Below are 19,936 nucleotides of genomic sequence, written 5' to 3'. Positions count from 1 at the left end.
CTGGTTCCCTTTAAGTAAAGCAGAACATCATTTACTGATGGCCAATATGGTTCAATACCCTACTGCACAAATAAAATTTGTTTAAAAAACAAACAAAACAATACCTGTAATAGATAGCGGAGATACCGCCGCAGAGACAAGCGGCATGGCGGCTATCTCCGCGTATCAGCCGACGGCCTATGCCGCGCAGTTACATGCTGGTGCTCTGCCTGGTCCTTCTATTGCACATAGATTGAGGGCTACTCGCACGCGCGCCAAGCGACAGGACCTTTATGCGAATAGAAGGGGAATCAGCTGATCTGTCTAGTCAGCTGACTCCAACGGTACTTTGGATTGGCTGAGTGATGGGGGCGGCGCTGCGGAGCAGCTCTGTATATATACTACTGGTCTGTCAGTTGCTCCGTGTCTGCTGTTGCAAATGCTATCGTGTTAGCGCTCAGACCCTAGTCAGATCCCAAAGTGTGCTAGAACCAGCTGGAGCTGGGGATCCACACTTAGCCAGATTCTGTTGATAGCTTAAAGTACTAATTGAATTGTATTATCTGTTATGACCTTCTGCTTCCTTTGACTATTCTCCTGCTTGTTGATTCTGTACCTCTGCTCATCTGATTCCTGTTGCCGACTCTGCCTGAACGTGACACTGAATCAGCCTTCTGTCTTTGTACTTTATCTGTCCGTACGTTGCCAACTCTGCTTGTCTGACCCTCCTGTCCTCAGCAGTGGCTAGGCCCACTGGGATCTGTAATAGTCTTCACCTGCTCCTCAGGTGAAGCTCAGCTGCAGCATTGTCTGTAACACCTGCTCCTCAGGTGTCCACTAGCTGCAGTATAGTCTTAATCGCCTGCTCTTCAGGTGATCATCCTATGCAGCACTGTCTGTAACACCTGCTCCTCAGGTGTCCACTGGCAGCAGTATAGTATTATTCACCTGCTCCTCAGGTGATCATCCTTTGTAGCTCTATCAGTGGTCCCTGCTCCTCAGGCGTCCACTGACTGCAGTACAGTCTGAATCACCTGCTCCTCAGGTGATCATTGGCTGCAGTACCTTCCGAGTCACCCGCTCCTCGGGAGATCTCCTCTTCCTCATTACTGTTGCACCAAACACTATATCACATTGGTTGTCCGGTGTCTGGCTATACTAGCATTATTGGTGATTCTGCAGATCACCACATAATCAGGTACAGCATCTGTATTATTGGTGATACTGCAAATCGCCAATAATCAGAAAATCTGTTTTGCTGACACCAATCGTTACAGAACAGCAGACCAAAACAATATGGACGCACTGTATAGTCAGGTTGAAGTCCTGACCACCGCGGTAAACAATTTTATCGGGGTGATCAATACCCAACAGACTCAGATCACTCAACTGTCTGGGACAGTACAGGTACTTCAAACGACTATTGATACAGTGCGATCCCTTTCAGTCACGGACCTGCGTATGTCCGTACCCGAAAAGTTTTCTGGGCATAGATCTGACTTTCAGAATTTCAGAAATCGTGTGCTATCTTATTTTGAGTTGAGGGCCAATCTGTCAGGATCTGAGAAACAGAGGGTGACGTTTATAAAAACCCTCTTGTCAGGAGATTCACAAACCTGGGCATATAGTCTTCACACAGAGCATGAGGCGTTATCCTCAGTTCAGGAGCTTTTTAAGGCCATGGCCGTTATACACGATGATCCGGATATTGCTATCACGGCTGAGAGGAAACTAAAGACTCTTAGGCAGGGTCGTAATCCTGTGGAGGTTTATGCAGCAGAGTTTAGGAGGTGGGCTGTATCAGCTAGATGGGGAACGTATGCGTTATTAAACTGTTTTCTGTCAGGATTATCTGATGCAGTTTCTGATTTGATGTTAGGGCATCCTGAGCCTAAATCCCTAGATGAAGCAATTTCTTTGGCGGTGCGGGTTGATAACCGCCTTCGCTATCAAAAACAGACCCGTGGCGAAAACTCTGTAAGATCTGTTTCCTACGCCTCTTCTCCACCCTCGTCACCTCAAGACGAACCGATGCAGTCGGTCACTCTAGGTTAATGCAAGTGGAAAAGAATCGCAGAAGGTCAGAAAGACTCTGTCTATTTGATGCTGAGGAGGGTCACATTGTTCAGAATTGGCCTAAAAAAGCTGGGAAACGCTGCCGCCTAGGTGTAGTCAGAGGTAATACCCTAGGCCAGTGATGGCTAACCTTTCAGAGGCCGAGTGCCCAAACTGCGACCTAACATCGACTTATTTATCTCCGAGTGCCAATGGGGGGGGGGGGGATAGGGTCGTGGCGCGCGCAGTGTTTCCGCCATGATGTGGTGAAACATTGATTCGCATCATGGGTGTGCAGAAACTGTATGATGCTATTTATACCCGCCGTAACCCCAAAGCAGCAAATATAGCCAACTATGACCATTAAGGGCTCATTCACACTATTTGCTGAGCTGTCAGTTTTGACGCAGTAAGATTCATATGGTAACATGAAAGTCAATAGACTTCCATGTTACCATTCACACTACAGGTGTGCGTTCCCATGCGTTACGTTGTAACGCATCTGGGAACATTTTAACGCACAACGCATACGTTTCCCCGATGGGTACAGCTGCCGACGTCCACGCTTTAGCGCACCACAACGTGCATTCCGTGCGATCACTGTGCGTTGGCAGTGCATGCATGAAATCGCATTCGTGCATACGTTCTGTAGTGTGAATGAGCCCTTAATAATAAATGCAGCAACAGTTACCCCAGACACCAGAAAATAAACGCAATGTGTGCAACATTTCAGCAGAAAATAATGTTATGTTGGTAACATTTCAGCAGAAAATCATGCAATGTGGGCCACATTTCACCAGAAAACAAACGCAGTGGGCCACATTGCACCAGAAAATAAACGCAGAGGGCCACATTTCACCAGAAAACAAACGCAGTGGGCAGCATTTCTCCAGAAAACAAACAGTGGGCCACATTTCACCAGAAAACAAGCGCAGTGGGCCACATTTCACCAGAAAACAAACGCAAAGGGTAGCATTTCACCAGAAAACAAACGCAGAGGGTAGCATTTCACCAGGAAAACAAACGCAGTGGGCCGCATTTCACCAGAAAACAAACGCAGAGGGCAGCATTTCACCTAGAAAACAAATGCAGCGGGCAGCATTTCACCAGAAAACAAACGCAGCGGGCAGCATTTCACCAGAAAACAAACGCAGTGGGCAGCATGTCACAGGACATAAACACAATGTGACAAAACATTTTACCAGAAAATAACACAGTGGGACGCATTTTACCTGCAAAAAAAGTAATGTACTCACCTGACAGAAGTCTTCTCTCTCGGCTGGGCTCTGGCACGCATCTCCCCCGGACGTTCCTCCTGCAGTCTCCCGCGCTGCCGCTGACAGGCAGAGTGCAGGGCTACGGGAAGATGGCGCCCGAAGCCCTGTACTGGAGACACAAATAGTCTCCAGTACAGGGCTTCGGCAGCCATCTTGCCGTAGCCCTGGTCTGCCTTCCGGGAGACTGCGGGGCTGCGGGCTATGAACTGGTGCGGCGGCGTCTAGTAGACGCTGCGGCCAGTTCATAAGCAGCGGTGGCGTGCCAGCAGATTAGGCTACGCGTGCCATAGGTTCGCCACCGCTGCCCTAGGCGAGCAGTCTTTACCTCTAAACAATAATCGTTTGCTCCTTCCTTGTTCCATTACCTGGGAAGGTCAAACCACACCCACAGAGGCCTTTGTGGACTCCGGCTCTGCAGCCAATTTTATAGACTATGACTTTGTAAAAAAATTGGGAATTCTCTTACTCCCTTTAGACCGGCAGATTTTGGCCACAGCGGTAGATGACTCTCCGTTACAGTGTAGACAGCCTCTTTCCCAGACCCCCTTAATATTGTGTAATATAGGGGTGCTACATAAAGAGAAATTACAGTTCTTTGTCCTGCAAATGGCAACCTCTACCATCATTCTTGGTATGCCCTGGTTGCAACTCCACTCCCCTCAGATTGACTGGGCTTCAGGTCAGCTACAGAGCTGGTCAACCCATTGTCATCATCATTGTTTGGAGAGAGTTGCTGTTTGCGCCACCAAGGTACAGGTTAAAGGGGTGCCAGTACAGTACGCAGAATTCGCTGATGTGTTCTGTCCAAAGTCCCATAGAATTAAGATCTGGTTGTATGCCTCCTAGAGGTCATCTTTATAATTTGTCAGGGCCCGAGAAGCTGGCGATGCAGGAATACATTAAGGAAAACTTGGCCAAGGGCTTCATTCGTCCTTCCCGGTCACCAGCTGGGGCTGGATTCTTTTTTGTACAGAAAAAGGACGGTGGGCTTAGACTTTGTATTGACTATCGAGGTTTAAATAAGATCACTGTAAAAAATCGTTATCCGTTGCCTCTGATTGACGATTTGTTTGCTCAGGTGACCAATGCCAGTATCTTCTCCAAACTAGACCTGCGAGGGGCATACAACCTGGTACGCTTTAGGAACGGTGACGAATGGAAGACGGCGTTTAACACGCCCGACGGGCATTACGAGTGTCTGGTTATGCCCTTCGGGTTGTGTTATGCCCCTGCCGTCTTCCAGGAGTTAATCAATGAAGTTTTCAGGGAGGTGCTGGGGAAATTTGTGCTAGTGTATCTAGACGACATACTGATTTTTTTCTCCTAATTTAACAGAACATCGTAAGCACGTTAAGTTTGTTTTAAGAAAATTAAGACAGAATTCGCTGTAGGCAAAGCTAGAGAAGTGCTTCTTCGAGGTCACTAAAGTTCCTTTTTTGTGATATATTATCTCCACTTCTGGTCTCTCCATGGATCCAGAAAAAGTCTCTGCTGTTTTGGAGTGGCCTCAACCTGTAGGATTGAAGGCACTTCAAAGATTTCTTGGCTTCGCCAATTACTACAGAAAGTTCATCAAGGGGTTCTCCTCTGTAGTGTCACCCCTCACCAATCTTACCAGAAAGGGGGCTGACACTTACCACTGGTCGGCAGAGGCACAGTCCGCCTCTGCCACATTGAAAAAACTGTTCTGTTCTGCTCCCATTCTGATACATGTGGAGGTCACCTTCCCCTTTATCGTTGAGGTCGATGCATCAGAAATTGGGGTTGGGGCTGTACTGTCTCAGCGCTCTGGCCTGCAAGGCAAACTACACCCATGTGCCTTCTTTCCTGCCGAGAGGAACTACGATATTGGCAATCGAGAGCTCTTGGCCATTAAGTTAGCCTTTGAAGAATGGCGTCATTGGCTGGAAGGGGCAGAACATACTATCACAGTCTATACAGATCATAAAAACTTGGAGTACATAGAAGGGGCCAAAAGACTTATTCCCCGACAGGCCCGCTGGTCCCTATTCTTTTCAAGGTTCAGATTCATCATAGCGTATACACCAGGTAGTAAGAACGTCAAAGCAGATGCTCTGTCTAGGTGTTTAGAGACTGAGACAGTTCAGCCTTCATCCCCTGAGACCATCCTACCTCAAAAAGTGGTGCTGGCAGCTACTGAAACTTGGGAGGACTGGACGGTTACTCTGGGGCCTTATCAACAGGACATTCCAGAAGGAAAGCCTGAGGGGGTCATGTTTGTACCACTTCCTTTTCGCCTGCAACTCTTCCAATTATTCTATTCCCATAAGAATGCTGGGCATCCCGGGGCTGCCCGAACTCAGGATCTATTGGCCAGATGTGTATGGTGGCCTTCGCTGGCACTTGATTGTAAAGAGTTTGTGAGAGAGTGCTCAGTTTGTGCCAGAAGTAAGCCCTCTCGTCAGGCACCAGTGGGTACATTACAACCCCTACCAGTGCCAAATGAACCCTGGACTCATTTGTCTATGGACTTTGTGGGAGAACTCCCCAGGTCTGAGGGTAAGACTGTCATTTGGGTGGTAGTTGTAGGTGGTAGTAGTAGGTTCAGTAAGATGGCTCATTTCTTCCCTCTGAAAGGACTCCCCTCGGCCCAGGAGTTAGCTGATCTCTTCATTCAGCACATTTTCCGGCTGCATGGCATTCCATTCAGATAGGGGAGTCCAGTTTGTGTCAAAATTTTGGAGAGCCTTTTGCCATCAGTTAGGTATGGACCTTTCATTTTCATCAGGCTACCACCCACAGACCAATAGTCAGACCGAAAGAGTTAACCAGTCCCTCAAACAGTTCCTCAGGTGTTATGTGGCAGATGCACAGTCAGATTGGGTAACGTTCATACCATTTGCGGAATTTGCGCATAATAACCTGAAGAGTGCCTCTTCAGGATTTTCCCCTTTTCAGGTGGTATCGGGAAAATCTCCCAAGTTTTCTCCATTACCGGTGGCATCTACTCCTTTTCCGACCTTGGAGGATTGGCATTGGGCATTAAAGGAGATTTGGGTGTTAGTTAAGAGGAATTTGGGAAAGGCTTTTCAAGAACCAGGCGGACAGGCGGTCTGTAGAGTGGAAGTTTTCTCCAGGGGACATGGTGTGGGTATCTACTCGGCATTTGGCGCTGAAACAACCGTCACCCAAGTTAGGACCCAGATTTGTAGGCCCATACCCTGTGTCCAGAAAAATTAATGATGTCACATATGTGATTGATCTCCCAGCCAGCATGAGAGGTGTGAGATCATTCCCTGTTTCTTTGTTGAAGCCTGCGGTGCACGTGGATTCCTCTCCCCCCGTGATGGTTGATGACCAACCTGAGTATGAGATCGAGAAGATTATGGATTCTCGATTGGTGCAGAATTCTGTACAATACCTGGTTCACTGGAAGGGGTATGGTCTGGAGGCGAGAACTTGGGTGCCGGATTGTCGCATGCATGTGGTGGATTTAAAGAAAGAGTTTCATGAGTTCCACCCTGAGAGGCCAGGTAGGAAGTGTCCGGGGTCCACTCCTCAGGGGGGGGTACTGTAATAGTTAGCGGAGATACCGCCGCAGAGACAAGCGGCATGGCGGCTATCTCCGCGTATCAACCGGCGGCCTCTGCCGCGCAGTTACATGCTGGTACTCTGCCTGGTCCTTCTATTGCACATAGATTGAGGGCTACTCGCGCGCGCCAAGCGACAGGACCTTTATGCGAATAGAAGGGGAGTCAGCTGATCTGTCTAGTCAGCTGACTCCAACGGTACTTTGGATTGGCTGAGTGATGGGGGCGGCTCTGCGGAGCAGCTCTGTATATATACTACTGGTCTGTCAGTTGCTCCGTGTCTGCTGTTGCGAATGCTATCGTGTTAGCGCTCAGACCCTAGTCAGATCCCAAAGTGTGCTAGAACCAGCTGGAGCTGGGGATCCACACTTAGCCAGATTCTGTTGATAGCTTAAAGTACTAATTGCATTGTATTATCTGTTATGACCTGCTTCCTTTGGCTATTCTCCTGCTTGTTGATTCTGTACCTCTGCTCATCTGATTCCTGTTGCCGACTCTGCCTAAACGTGACTCTGAATCAGCCTTCTGTCTTTGTACTTTATCTGTCCGTACGTTGCCAACTCTGCTTGTCTGACCCTCCTGTCCTCACCAGTGGGCCTAGCCACTGGTGAGGGATCTGTAATAGTCTTCACCTGCTCCTCAGGTGAAGCTCAGCTGCAGCATTGTCTGTAACACCTGCTCCTCAGGTGTCCACTAGCTGCAGTATAGTCTTAATCGCCTGCTCTTCAGGTGATCATCCTATGCAGCACTGTCTGTAACACCTGCTCCTCAGGTGTCCACTGGCTGCAGTATAGTATTATTCACCTGCTCCTCAGGTGATCATCCTTTGTAGCTCTATCAGTGGTCCCTGCTCCTCAGGCGTCCACTGACTGCAGTACAGTCTGAATCACCTGCTCCTCAGGTGATCATTGGCTGCAGTACTGTCTTAGTCACCCGCTCCTCGGGAGATCTCCTCTTCCTCATTACTGTTGCACCAAACACTATATCACATTGGTTGTCCGGTGTCTGGCTATACTAGCATTATTGGTGATTCTGCAGATCACCACATAATCAGGTATAGCATCTGTATTATTGGTGATACTGCAGATCGGCAATAATCAGAAAATCTGTTTTGCTGACACCAATCGTTACAATACTCTACTGCTACTAAAAAAAAGTGCAAGTCAAGTTGATCCTTTGGCTTCACTAGTTTGAGTCCCACTCCTCACACAAGCCTGCACACAGAGTAACTTATCTGGATACTAATTCAAGGATTTTGTGTTAGAAACAGAATCCGCACACCCTGTTCTGCCTCAGTTACTCTTCTACCACTAGGGTTAATTATACAGTTATCAACATTGGACAGTTTAGCACACATCCATTACTATTCAAACTTCTATTGCTTCTTCCTTCTTGCCACCAATTTGTTCAATTAAAATCATATACAACAGATCCTCCACCAAAAGCACCCTGCTGGAAACAGGCTCACCAGATATCTCTGACCATATCAGATACCTCAAAAAACAGACCTCTCATAACGTAATACAGTTAAAAGCATTAAAACCTTTATTATAAATAGCCACTCACATGGTCTTCAAATTGTATGTCCACAAAGAATTTTTGGACGGGCTCTCCCCCGTTGCCTAGGTTGGGCTGGCATGCTCTGCGACTTCCCTCAGAGAAGCATTCCCGTCTGTCATTCAATGCCGCCGGCGCCAACCTCTTCCGGATACATCAAATCTCCCCCTTGTCAATTTTGTCACTGCCTTGTGACTCGGCAGGGGCAGTGATGAAATTGATAGGGCGAAGACTGGATGTATCAGGAAGAGCACGGTGGTGGTGGCAGTGAATGACAGACAGGAACGCTTCTCTGAGGGGAGTCGCAGTGCATGCCAGCTTAACTTTGGCAACGGTGAGAGCCCATCCAAAAACTCTATGCGGACATGCAATTTGAAGACCATGTGAGTGGTCTGTTTGAGGTATCTGATATGCAAGGAATGGATTGCTAAGTTACATGTCGTGTATGGAATCGCTCTGCTACTGGGGTCCAACCACTAAAAAACACTAACATTGGCACCAGGATCCTGAGGCTCCAAGGCTTCTTGGATATGTGCATACTTAACCAGTCTAGAAGTGTTCAGAGATGTCTATCTGGGCCTGTTTCCAGCAGGGAGCTTTTGGTGGAGGAACGGTTGTGTATGATTTGAATTGAACAAATTGGTGGCAATAAGGAAGAAGCGATAGAAGTTTGAATAGTAATGGACTTGGACTGAATAGTGGATGTGCGCTAAACTTTCCAATGTTGATGAAAGTTATGGTTTTTGTCTAAACCAAAGTGGAGCGCACTCTGGCGGCCGATTTTAAACGATTTTAATCATATAAGCTGTAGCGCTTTGATACTTTATTGGTGTTTAATTATACAGTTGTCTATATATAAAAAAAAGAAAACCAGAAATGTTCAACTTCTTGATCCCCTGTAATTTAATTCAGAGAAAGGAAAGCCACAAAAATAAAATTTTCTTTCCACTGGGATCAAAGTTTCACCATGCTATACCTAATAATTTTAGACATGGAGGTCTTTCAAAGTGAGGCAAGTATCAAAGCCCCTACCATCTAGATATATACATTTGTACTAACTACTGATACTGAAAATAACCCATTCCTAAATAGGTGATAAAATCTCCTTTACCCCGTATGCAGTAGATGTCATCTAGTCACTAGCCAGATTTTGCTCAGAAATGGCCCTAAAGGCATATATCTAGAGATTTGGCTGTACGATCATCCATTCAATTTGAACTTTATTGAATCGAGAGTGAATTGAGTGTGTTCCAGCGTGCCTGATTGATGGAAAGTGGTCAATATCATGTTGAATCGACTAACTTAGTCAATCAAACAGGATGGAAGATATTGGTTGATCACACAGGAATCGGCTACTATTTACATATCATTCGATCATGCTCTGAATGCAAAAATTGATTCAGTGTTGGAGGCACAACACTGGTCAGATCGATTAGTGAAGGTGAATTGCCTAGGATATCCCTTGTAGTGTGTGGACCATTAGACGATCGACTTTCGATCAACCACACTGAAGTTGATCGCTCCATAAAAAGTCGATTGCTTAGTCAATTGAATAAGAATCGCTAGATGTACCTTTTACAGTTGAAATCTAACAATATTTCTACCACACACATTGCAGTTCACAAAAGATGTAATTTCTCCATAGACAACAAGTACTAGAAGCACTGCCACTTCTTCAAGAACTTGATGGAGAGACCATGAAAGAAATGGATAATCAGGACTCCTTCAGCGACGGTGACAGCAGTAACAGTGATGATGAAAGTCTGCTGTCTGATGATCCAGGTATAAACTACATAGTATACAAAAAAAAAGTTCAATGGCATGCAGTGTAGATGCAAAAGTAGATACTGTATATACTCGCATATAAGCCGCCCCCCCCCCCCCACTTTTACTTAAAAAAACAGTAAAAAATGATTGACCCCCATATAAACCGGGGGTAGGAAATGCTGGCCGCCTTATTCCCCTAGTGTGTCCCAGTATCGCTAGTATAGTGCCCCAGTATAGCTAGTATAGTGCCCAGTATAGCTAGTATAGCGCCCAGTATCGCTAGTATAGCGCCCAGTATCGCAAGTATAGTGCCCCAGTATAGCTAGTATAGTGCTCCAGTATAGCTAGTATAGTGCCCCAGTATAGCTAGTATAGTGCCCAGTATAACTAGTATAGTGCCCAGTATAACTAGTATAGTGCCCAGTGTAGCTAGTATAGTGCCCCAGTATAGCTAGTATTGTGCCCCAGTATAGCTAGTATTGTGCCCCAGTATAGCTAGTATAGTGCTCCAGTATAACTAGTATAGTGCCCCAGTATCGCTATTATAGTGCCCCAGTATAGCTAGTATAGTGCCCTCCGCCTCCCCCGCGGCCGCCGCTGCTTTTACCTTAGCAGGCGCCACTTCTTTTATTCCCCCCCCTCTCCGGCTCCGTAGGACAGCAGCACTCTTCACGGCGGCTGCTGTGATCAGACAGGAAGCATCGGAGAGCGCGGCTTCCTGTAGCGGCGGTTGCTATGGGAACCGCTCTCTCTACTGCAGCCGCCGTGAAGAGCGCTACAGTGAATTACAGGGCGGGACAGGAGGGGAATAGAAGAAGCGGCGCCGGGCAAGGTAATTGCAGCAGTAGCGGCGGCCGCGCGGGGGGGGGGGGTGTTTGCGGGGGGTTAGTGCGGGGGGCTCGGACCACCATCACCAGACTCGCATACAAGCCGACACCCCAACTTTTGACCCACTTTTTGGGGGTCAAAAATTCGGCTTGTATGCGAGTATATACGGTAACTTTAATGATGAACAACAAAACCATATTAAAAACAAGAGCAAGTAGCTAGCCAACTTATAGATAAGCCATGCTCTACATGCAAGACATACACTCAACCTCCCTCCCTCTACCATATTGTGTTCTTTGGTATCTACTGGCAACCCTCCCTCTCCTATAGTATGTTCCTTAGTGTCTGCCCTCACTCTCCTATAATGTGGTGGTCCCTTGTGGTCTAGTGGCCACCTGTAAAAGAAGAGAATCACTTGTGCTCAACCAACAGTATAGAAGAATTTCCTTTTATTATGCATAGTACATAATGCGGACAAGCACAAACACTGCATAAAACAAAAAAATCTTCCATACTGTTGGTTGAGCTCAGGTCATTTTTGTCTTTCAGGGTTCTTAACAGAGGTGGTGGATCACTCTGTGGGACCCTTGTGCTCTCTGCATAGGCTTAACTTGTGTAGCCTGCAGGACCCCTGCATGATTGTACTTGCTGAACAGGCAGCAGGTCGGTGGAACAGCATCTTACCTGATCTGGGGCCAGACACACTGCATCAGGGCTCTGTGTTTTCCTTTGAGTCGGATTTGCCTTCTAGTGTTTGTAGCTCACCCTCCCTGCACAAGCTACAAACACTAAATGCCAAATCCGACACAATGGAAGACACGGACATTCGGTGCAGTGTAGGGCGGCCAATAGACATAAGAGAACACCTTATGGAAGAGGGAGGGTGGCCACTAGACCTAGGGGAACACTAGGGTTATGGGAGGGTGGCCACTAGACATAAAGGAACACATTATGGAAGAGGAAGGGTGGCCTCTAGACATAGGGGAACATGTTTGGGAATGGGAGGGAGGCCACTACACATAAGGGAACCTGTTGTGGGAGAGGGAAGGCAGCTACTAGACATAAGGGAACATGTTATGAGAGTGGGCAGCCACTAGACATAAGGGAACATGCTATGGGAGAGGGAGGGCGGCCACTAGACAAAATGGAACACGCTATGAGAAAAGGAGAGCAGCCACTAAACATAAGGGAACACGCTATGGGAGGGTGGCCACTAGACATAAGGGAACACACTATGGGGGAGGGAGGACGGCGAATAGAATAGGCTGCAGCTCGGCGAGTCGCTGATGTCAGTGGAGCGCAGGGTGGCTCTCAGACTCCATTGGATAAGCAGAGGACGCGTTACCAGTACGCACTTCGCAGATGTAAACATTAGTTCACGTGTGCCTGCGTGTCAGCTGATCAGTTTTACTCATTAAAGCATCTGAAGGCTGATGATATCCTAATGCCGAAAACCCACTTTGTATACACTTTTATGAACAAATCCCATGGAGTAGCCATCTTTTTTTTTAGGAGAGGTTTACCCTTTCTTTCACACAAATTGATATAAGATTCGGATAGCAGATATGCTATTTTGTATGCTAATTTAGCCGGTAGACCTAATAATTGTTAATTTATATGCACTCAACCTATTGACTTCAATTTGATTGCTCAGGCAGATCTGGATAGGAGTATGACCTCACAACCTAGTACTAGATGTTTCTCGAAAAGGGTCTATGCCAAACTGGGTTGTCTGCAACGTCTGGATGCTTGGAGGTCTCTTAATCTTTGAACTAGGGAATATACCTTCTATTCCACCACCCAGAGCACCCTAGCAAGACTAGACTATATTTTCTTTAACTTCCTTGCCGGTTATCCTGAGCTCAGCTCGGGGTAACCTACGTAGGAGGATTTCTCAGGCCCCGCTGGGCCGATTTTCAACATTTTTTTCCCTACACGCAGCTAGCACTTTGCTAGCTGCGTGTGGTACGCGATCGCCGCCGCTACCCGCCGATTCGCCGCGCCGAGCCGCCCCCCCAGACCCCTGCACAGCCTGGCCAATCAGTGCCAGGCAGCGTTGAGGGGTGGATCGGGATTCCCTCTGACGTCCCGACGTCCATGACGTCTGTGACATCATCCCGCCCCGTCGCCATGGCGACCGGGGAAGCCCAACAGGAAATCCCGTTCTGTACGGTATTTCCTGCTTACTCTGATCGCCGGAGGTGATCGGAGTGAGTGGGGGGATGCCGCTGCTCAGCGGCTATCATGTAGCGAGCCCTGGGCTCACTGCATGATTTAAAAAAAAAAAAAAGTCCTATGCTGCCCCCTTGCCACGGGAATTGGACCGGCAAGGGGGTTAATCCTGCCCTTGTGGCCAATCACTCTGGTGTGGAAAGCATCACCTGACCTTGGTTAAATCGGCTCTGAATTTGCTTGCACTAAGATGGGCAAAAGTTAAATTCCTGCTTCACAGTAACACGTGTTCTACTATGTTTGCTAGGAGGCTTCGGTCACAGGTGCAGCCCTCCCATGTGTACAGACTGCAAAGAACCACTGGTGGTCTTGCATATCACCACAAAGATGTGTCAGAGATCTTAACTAAATTTTACTCTAACCTGTATCAGGCCTTGGATGAACCCAGACCCCAGAATTGGGTCACAGACCTACCCCTCCATAAGCTCTCTGAAGAGCTCTCCATTCGCACAACATAACATTTTAGCTACTATTAAAACCCTTCACTCACTTAAGACCCCAGGCTTTGATGAGTTTTTACAATGTCCATGGGGGTCATGTCCACTCATAATAACAGAAGTAAAGTAAAAAAAAAAATAATAAATTAAACTCTTCCTGGTAAACCAGAATAGTGTTTCTAAAACATAAATTACACACACCACACTTTTAATAATAATAAAAAATAATAATACAAAGAATCCCTTCCAAAGCCCCCTCCCCCTTCCAGTTACCAAACAATTACAAGTAAAACAAAAACAGCAACAAAAATATCCATAAATAGTTGCCTTAGGTTTGTTTTTTTTGTTTTTTTAATGTACTGTTTGTCATGAGGGTATATTACTATTATTTCAGTACATAAGGGCTTGCAGTTGACCAGACGTAAAAAAAAAAAAAAAAAAGAAAAAAACCCAAAGCAGAAATAATACACCTTTACTTCCAAATATTATATTGGCATCATACATTGTACTAGGAACATAATTTAAATGTTGTGATAGCTAGGACTATCGAGCAAATAAAATACGTGGGTTTTATATATGGTAGCATTGCTTATTTTAAAACTATTGGGGATGGAATTGGAGAAAGTGTATTTTTTATTGAAAACAAGTATTGCCCACAAAAAGCCTAATTTGTGGTGAAAAAAAAGATATAGATCATTCAGGTGTGAGAAGCAGTGATAGTTATGGCCAAATTAATGGGAGGAGCGCTGACAGGTGAAAATGGCCTGTAGGCTGAAGCGGTGCATATGAGTTTGTGTTTTTTTTATTTATTTATTTAAAAAGCATAGAATTCCCAGAGAAGAAATAGTTTTTGATCATCAATATATCTAGCCAATACATTGGGTGCAATAAAGAAATACTAAAACACAGCATTAAAGGTTTCTGTGAGCCCGGAGAGAGTGATGGCAGCTCCTAGGTCATTACGATTTTATTAGGAAAAGTTTAAAAGCCAAAACTTTTAAAAAATTTGTTTGTGGTGGCTGCATTTAAATTATAGGGGTTTTAGACTGCACTCCTTTTGAGGGACAGTTAATAATGTGAATTATTCAGTGTACTTTTTAAAAGGGAGGTGGAAAATATATTATAGTATTCATGCTGTTTTCAGATGAGCTGACATCTGTGGGTCAGGACATGCTACAAAGATCTCATCAGAGGAGAAACAGGGCACTAAAGGAACATGAAGAACGACTGGCAGAACTGAAAGACGAAGATGGACAACCTGAGCTTTCACTTCAAGAGTTCGTCTGTGCGGAACCACAAGGCAAGGCTAGTTTATCTTCCCACAACACTGACTCAAAGGTCTCCACCACCCCTGCAAGAAACAAGTCACACGATACCATTAAGTTGCACAAGAATATTCAGAAATTGTCTTTGCCTGAAAAGAAACCAGAAGATCTACAAAAAGCATGTAGCGCTATGCTGACCTCTAAAGGTCTCACAACAGCCTCTCGCACCCACTCAGGTGCAGCGAGAACTTCAGGAGAAATAAGAACACAATTAGGAACTATAACATCATTCTTGAAAACACTGCCATCTCGTACTGCCCAAACAGAACTTCAAACAAGTAAACTTCCTACAGAGAAAACACAAGGTGCAGCCCCTGTAACTCCAAACAGACGACAGGCTACATCTGCCCCATCTACCCAAAAATTGCATACAGCTACTAAAAAGCCATCACAGGTTGAAGAGAAGCCACCAACCACAGGTACACCAGCCAGAAGTGCTCCAACTCAGAGACAGGCTGTCTCAGCATCTGCCTCCAAAAAGTCTTACACAGTGTCCACTAAAAAAAATGTCAAGCCATAGACCCAATCTATGTCCCTCAAAGCAAACTGCATGACAGAATAAATAGAGGTAAAAGAACAAGTTTATTTAAAGTTTCGTAATCGATGTTTGGACAGTGATGTCCTGAGATGTTGCTGTTATCCAAAAGTGTCAAGAAACAGTTACTGGCTATCTTCTTTGTACAATTCAAGTTCTCTTTCCACACTGTAATGAAACAATTCAGATAATGCAGTGCTTTCAAGGGTTTTGCTTCCATCAAGAAGGTCATTGACAAGCAGAAGATGTTCAGCTTCCATTCTTTTTTGCTTGGCTTGAAGTCTCTGTAGCGCCTCCTGCTCATAAGATGGGAGAAAAAATGCATATACATTACATGAGAGGGTCCATGATCGCATGCATTATAAACAAAAGTTCTGTAGTCTTCTACACTAGGGGTGTCAAACTCAAATACAAAGTGGGCTGAAACTTAGCTATTGGACCAAGTCGCGGGCCAACCTCAATGTCTAGTGGCCACCTCTCTCTCCCTTATAAAGTTTCCTGGTGGCTAATAGCCCCCTTCCCTCTCTTATACAAATCCCTGGTATTTAGTGCTGTCCCCCTCCCCATATACTGTAGCTTCTCTGGTGTTCTAAGGCTTACCCTCCGATATAGGTTATCTTGGGGGTCTAGAGTGGGGGAAAACATATTGCAAAGTACGGAAACCACCTGGGGGCCAAATCTGATGGCTCCGAAGGCCAGAGTTTGACATGTATAATCTAAACTAAAACACACAGGTGCTTGCACGCTAGGAAAAATATTCAGTATACAGAGAACTGTAGCAATTAGCAATAAACATAAGTGTTTGAATGTCTCCACTAAACATATTCATGTAATATGTTCCTGCTACTTTTAGACCATGGATCTTTGGGGCAACTTTTCCATTTCCCTGCAACTGAAGGGCTGACCATTCATGTTTCCAGGGTTCCCATGGCTCGAAAAAAAAACTACAGATCTAAAATAAACCCCACTCAGTGCTCAACATTGTGTCTAAATATAAAAAGCCTAAAATGACCTGCCAACATTAAACCTTGAAAATACTTGCAGGCACCTGCGCAGATTGGTCAAAAAGACAGGGGTGCCCTGGAAGTAATATGTGTCTTCTACCATCAGAGCCTTTTCACAGGAACTTGCTAACAAATTCATTTTAGTTTCCAAAATTCTTTATTTGGGATTTGCATAAAGAAAATCCACGCAGGGGCTATGATGTTAGCAATAAGTCAACATTTTACAAACGCTAGCGGGATCTAGCTTGTGCAGCCTTTTGGGATTGTACTATGTTGAGTATGAGAATATAAGAGAACACTCCAAGTGGAAAAATACATGCTGGTGTTAAGCCCCATCTACACCATACAATTTTTTTTATGACATGTCTGATCAGGATTCAATTCGATCGGTAGTGTGATCGATTTGCCATTGTTTTGCAATGACATTCGACCACACTATCGAATCCTGATCGGACATGTCGGATCGAATCGCACAAAAAATGGGTATGGTGTAGATAGGGCTTTAGAGAGGGTCTAACAGCAGTGCCCACCTCCTCTCTGACAGAGACCTCCCAGTATCTGCCTCCTATTTAATGAAGAAGGGGCATTTCTCCAGTTAGTCAGAATCATTTATTATGGAATATAGATATATGGTATTAGACCTTTTTATAATGGGTTGTCATTGCATAATACCTCGAAAGAGGTATAGGTCGGATTGACTAAAGGAACTGAAAAGGTGCCAAGGAAGTGGAAGATCTGGTGACTTTGAAAGGTCTCACAGGGAGGAGGGTAATAATTTTGTATAAGGTATTAGGTTCAGGGCTGGATTTGTATTCTTTACCACCCTAGGCCACTGTCACCAGCCGCCCCCCTCCCATTCAGTATAGGTAGCAAGATGACCCCTCCCCTCTTCCCTCCAGTATAGGTAGCCAGATGACCCCTCCCCCCTTTCCCTCCAGTAAAGGTAGCCAGATGACTCCCTTAATCCCTCCTTTTCCCACCCCTTTTAGTATAGTTAGCCAGCTCACCTTCACCACGCAGCAGCCATCAGTGTCACACATTTCTCCACTCATCTCCAGTGCAGAAGCTTCCCCTTCCTTTCCGTCTCCAATGCTACCCAAGTCCATAGCCGCTGGCCATAATGCAAACATGCACAGAGAGCAAGGTGGCTGCTGCACAGGTCGGCTAGCAGCAGAGTACTGGGGTCAGGCGCTAGCCTGATCTTCCTTCATTACAGCATTTGCAAGCTTGCAAATGCTGCACCAGTTTAGCCTGCTCCCTTGGTGGCCTTGCTCCTGTGGTGCCCTAGGCCATGGCCTAGGTGGCCTTGCCCTAAATCCGGCCCTGATTAGATTGGTCATAATCTTGAAGACTCTTAGAAATGTACCTAAATTTGTGAGATTATGGAGTGACCACCATTTGAAGATGCTAGGAGAATGCCCAAGTTCAAAGCCCAGGTTTCGGAGGAGCTCTGTAATTAAGGAGGAGGGAGACTGGAGAAGATATCTGTAGCAACTAGCTTTCCAAATGGCTAGGGATGGAGCTGATGTTTGAGACACTAGTCTGATGTGTGGAAGATTCTAGCTCTCATCAACCTTTTAAGGGAAAGGGGCGACGAGATCCGATGTGAGTTTGACCCATAAAGGGACATGTCTACGAGCATTAGTCACTGCCAGCTGTGCTATTTGGGCTGCGCTATAGTTGTTGGATAGAGAGGGCAAGTGCAGGTTCCCTTTAGTCTTAGACATAGTGAGGAATTTCCTGTTGACTCTGGGATGCCTGCCACTTCAGTGGAGTTGAGTGCATTGTCACTGAAGCTTAGCAATGTCTCCCAGGGGTACCCTAACTGGCAGAACCCGGAACAGATACATGATACGGGAAAGAAGTTATCTTCACAGAATGAATTTTACCTTGCAGGGATATGTTTTATCTGCTGCAGGTCTGGAGATACATTTTTTATAGGTTGGGGGATAATTATATTTATAGAGGTTGGTAGGATCCTTTGATAAATCAATACCGAGGTATTTTACATATTTGTCCTGATACGTTAAGTTCAGGGTGGCAGCTAGATCTTTACCCCTCTGGGAAGACAGGCAAGTAAGCACAAGCTCAGATTTATCAAGGTTTAGATCAGGGCTGGGCAAACTTTGTGCAGCCTGGGCCACGTTCCTTACATTCCTCTCCTCCCCCCCTCACTGTAGAGGAGTGAGTGGGGGTGGGAGTTTAAAACTCACCTGACTGCTGATTCCAGCGTCTCGTCAACAGGGCATCACATGACACGCCGTTAGGACGTGTCAGCGTATTACATGCTGTAATATTCTGGTACGTCCTGACGCACGGTTGCCACGGAAATGTGAAGTTTGAATAGGCGTTTGAGTTTTAAGTTACCTCCATTTACAGCCCACTCATGAGTCTGTGTGGGGAGTGGGGGGGGGGAATCTGGCCACCTGTAGGCAGGCCAGAGTTACAGATCAAGCGGGACCTGCCATGGCTCATAGTTTGCCCAGCTATGGTTTGGATGGAACCCAGAGAAGGCCAAAAAGTCAGAAAGTACCCTGAACAGATTGGGTATGGAGGTGTGGGGGCTGGTAGGGGTAAGCATATTGTCGTCTGCTGGCTGTTTGTCCTCCTGGCAAGGACAGAGGTAAATATTTAGTTGAGCAAAGAGATGGGCCAGAAATTCTTAGGTGAGGGGAGATCCAGCCAGGGGTTTGGGATTGACTGCTAAGACAGACTCAAGGAATTCCTGCATAGGGCTTAGTCCCTCCATGATTGTATTATAGAATTTCCTAAGGATGGGAACTAATTTGTGGGCACATTTTTTGTAGTATAGGGCACTGAAGCTGTTGGGGCCGGGGCTTTAGCGTGAGCTTATGGTACTGTAAATTTCCTCTTTGGAGATTGGTGTGTTGAGCAAAGCAGAGGCTTTCTGGGTAAGGGTACAGCTAACATTTTTGTCCAGAAAAGCGACCATCTCCTCTTCGGGAGAGTTATCTGTATATCATTTTTCCATAGAATTTCTGGAAAGTAGAGTAAATGCGATCTGGATCAGAGGTGATGTGCCCATTAGGGTCTCGGATTTTAGTGACTTTATTGATGGTAGCAAATTAATTTTAAAGTGTTCAATATACGCCCCTACCAGCAACAGCATCAAAATGTCCTTTCTACACCATAGGTTTTGAATTTTGCTGTTTATTGCTTGAATCTCTGTCCAGAGTTAACCCTGTCTCTCCATATGACAGAGGTCTAGGTGCTAGAATGAAAAGTGTCTTATGAAGTGTTGAGAGTGTCTTTGATGTCATAGGATCATAGTTAACATGTAAACTGTAAATAAAATACAGATTTGAAACTGAAGTTATTAACTTAGGGTTTTTTTATGCATTCTTTCGTCTTTTTTTTTCCTTTTCTTT

General features: G+C 45.8%; 2 protein-coding genes across 5 annotated transcripts in view; one reads left to right on the top strand and one right to left on the bottom strand.

Moving 5' to 3' along the window:
* The window catches only part of LRRC46 (leucine rich repeat containing 46), a 93,686-nt gene extending 78,093 nt beyond the window's left edge, over positions 1-15,593 (top strand). For all 3 annotated transcript variants that reach the window (XM_068263112.1, XM_068263113.1, XM_068263114.1), the window contains 2 exons: positions 10,065-10,201; positions 14,828-15,593. In XM_068263112.1, the coding sequence (XP_068119213.1) occupies positions 10,065-10,201; positions 14,828-15,528 (838 nt within the window). In that variant the 3' untranslated portion in view covers positions 15,529-15,593. The remainder of the gene's footprint in view (positions 1-10,064; positions 10,202-14,827) is intronic.
* The window catches only part of SCRN2 (secernin 2), a 43,700-nt gene continuing 39,335 nt past the window's right edge, over positions 15,572-19,936 (bottom strand). For both annotated transcript variants that reach the window (XM_068263116.1, XM_068263115.1), the window contains exon 8: positions 15,572-15,839. In XM_068263116.1, coding sequence (XP_068119217.1) covers positions 15,669-15,839 — 171 coding nt within the window. In that variant the 3' untranslated portion in view covers positions 15,572-15,668. The remainder of the gene's footprint in view (positions 15,840-19,936) is intronic.

This window comes from Hyperolius riggenbachi, chromosome 12 (genome assembly GCF_040937935.1).
Source record: "Hyperolius riggenbachi isolate aHypRig1 chromosome 12, aHypRig1.pri, whole genome shotgun sequence".
NCBI lineage: Eukaryota > Metazoa > Chordata > Amphibia > Anura > Hyperoliidae > Hyperolius > Hyperolius riggenbachi.
Note: the sequence above shows the minus strand (reverse complement) of the source record. Positions and strands in the feature narration are given on the sequence as shown.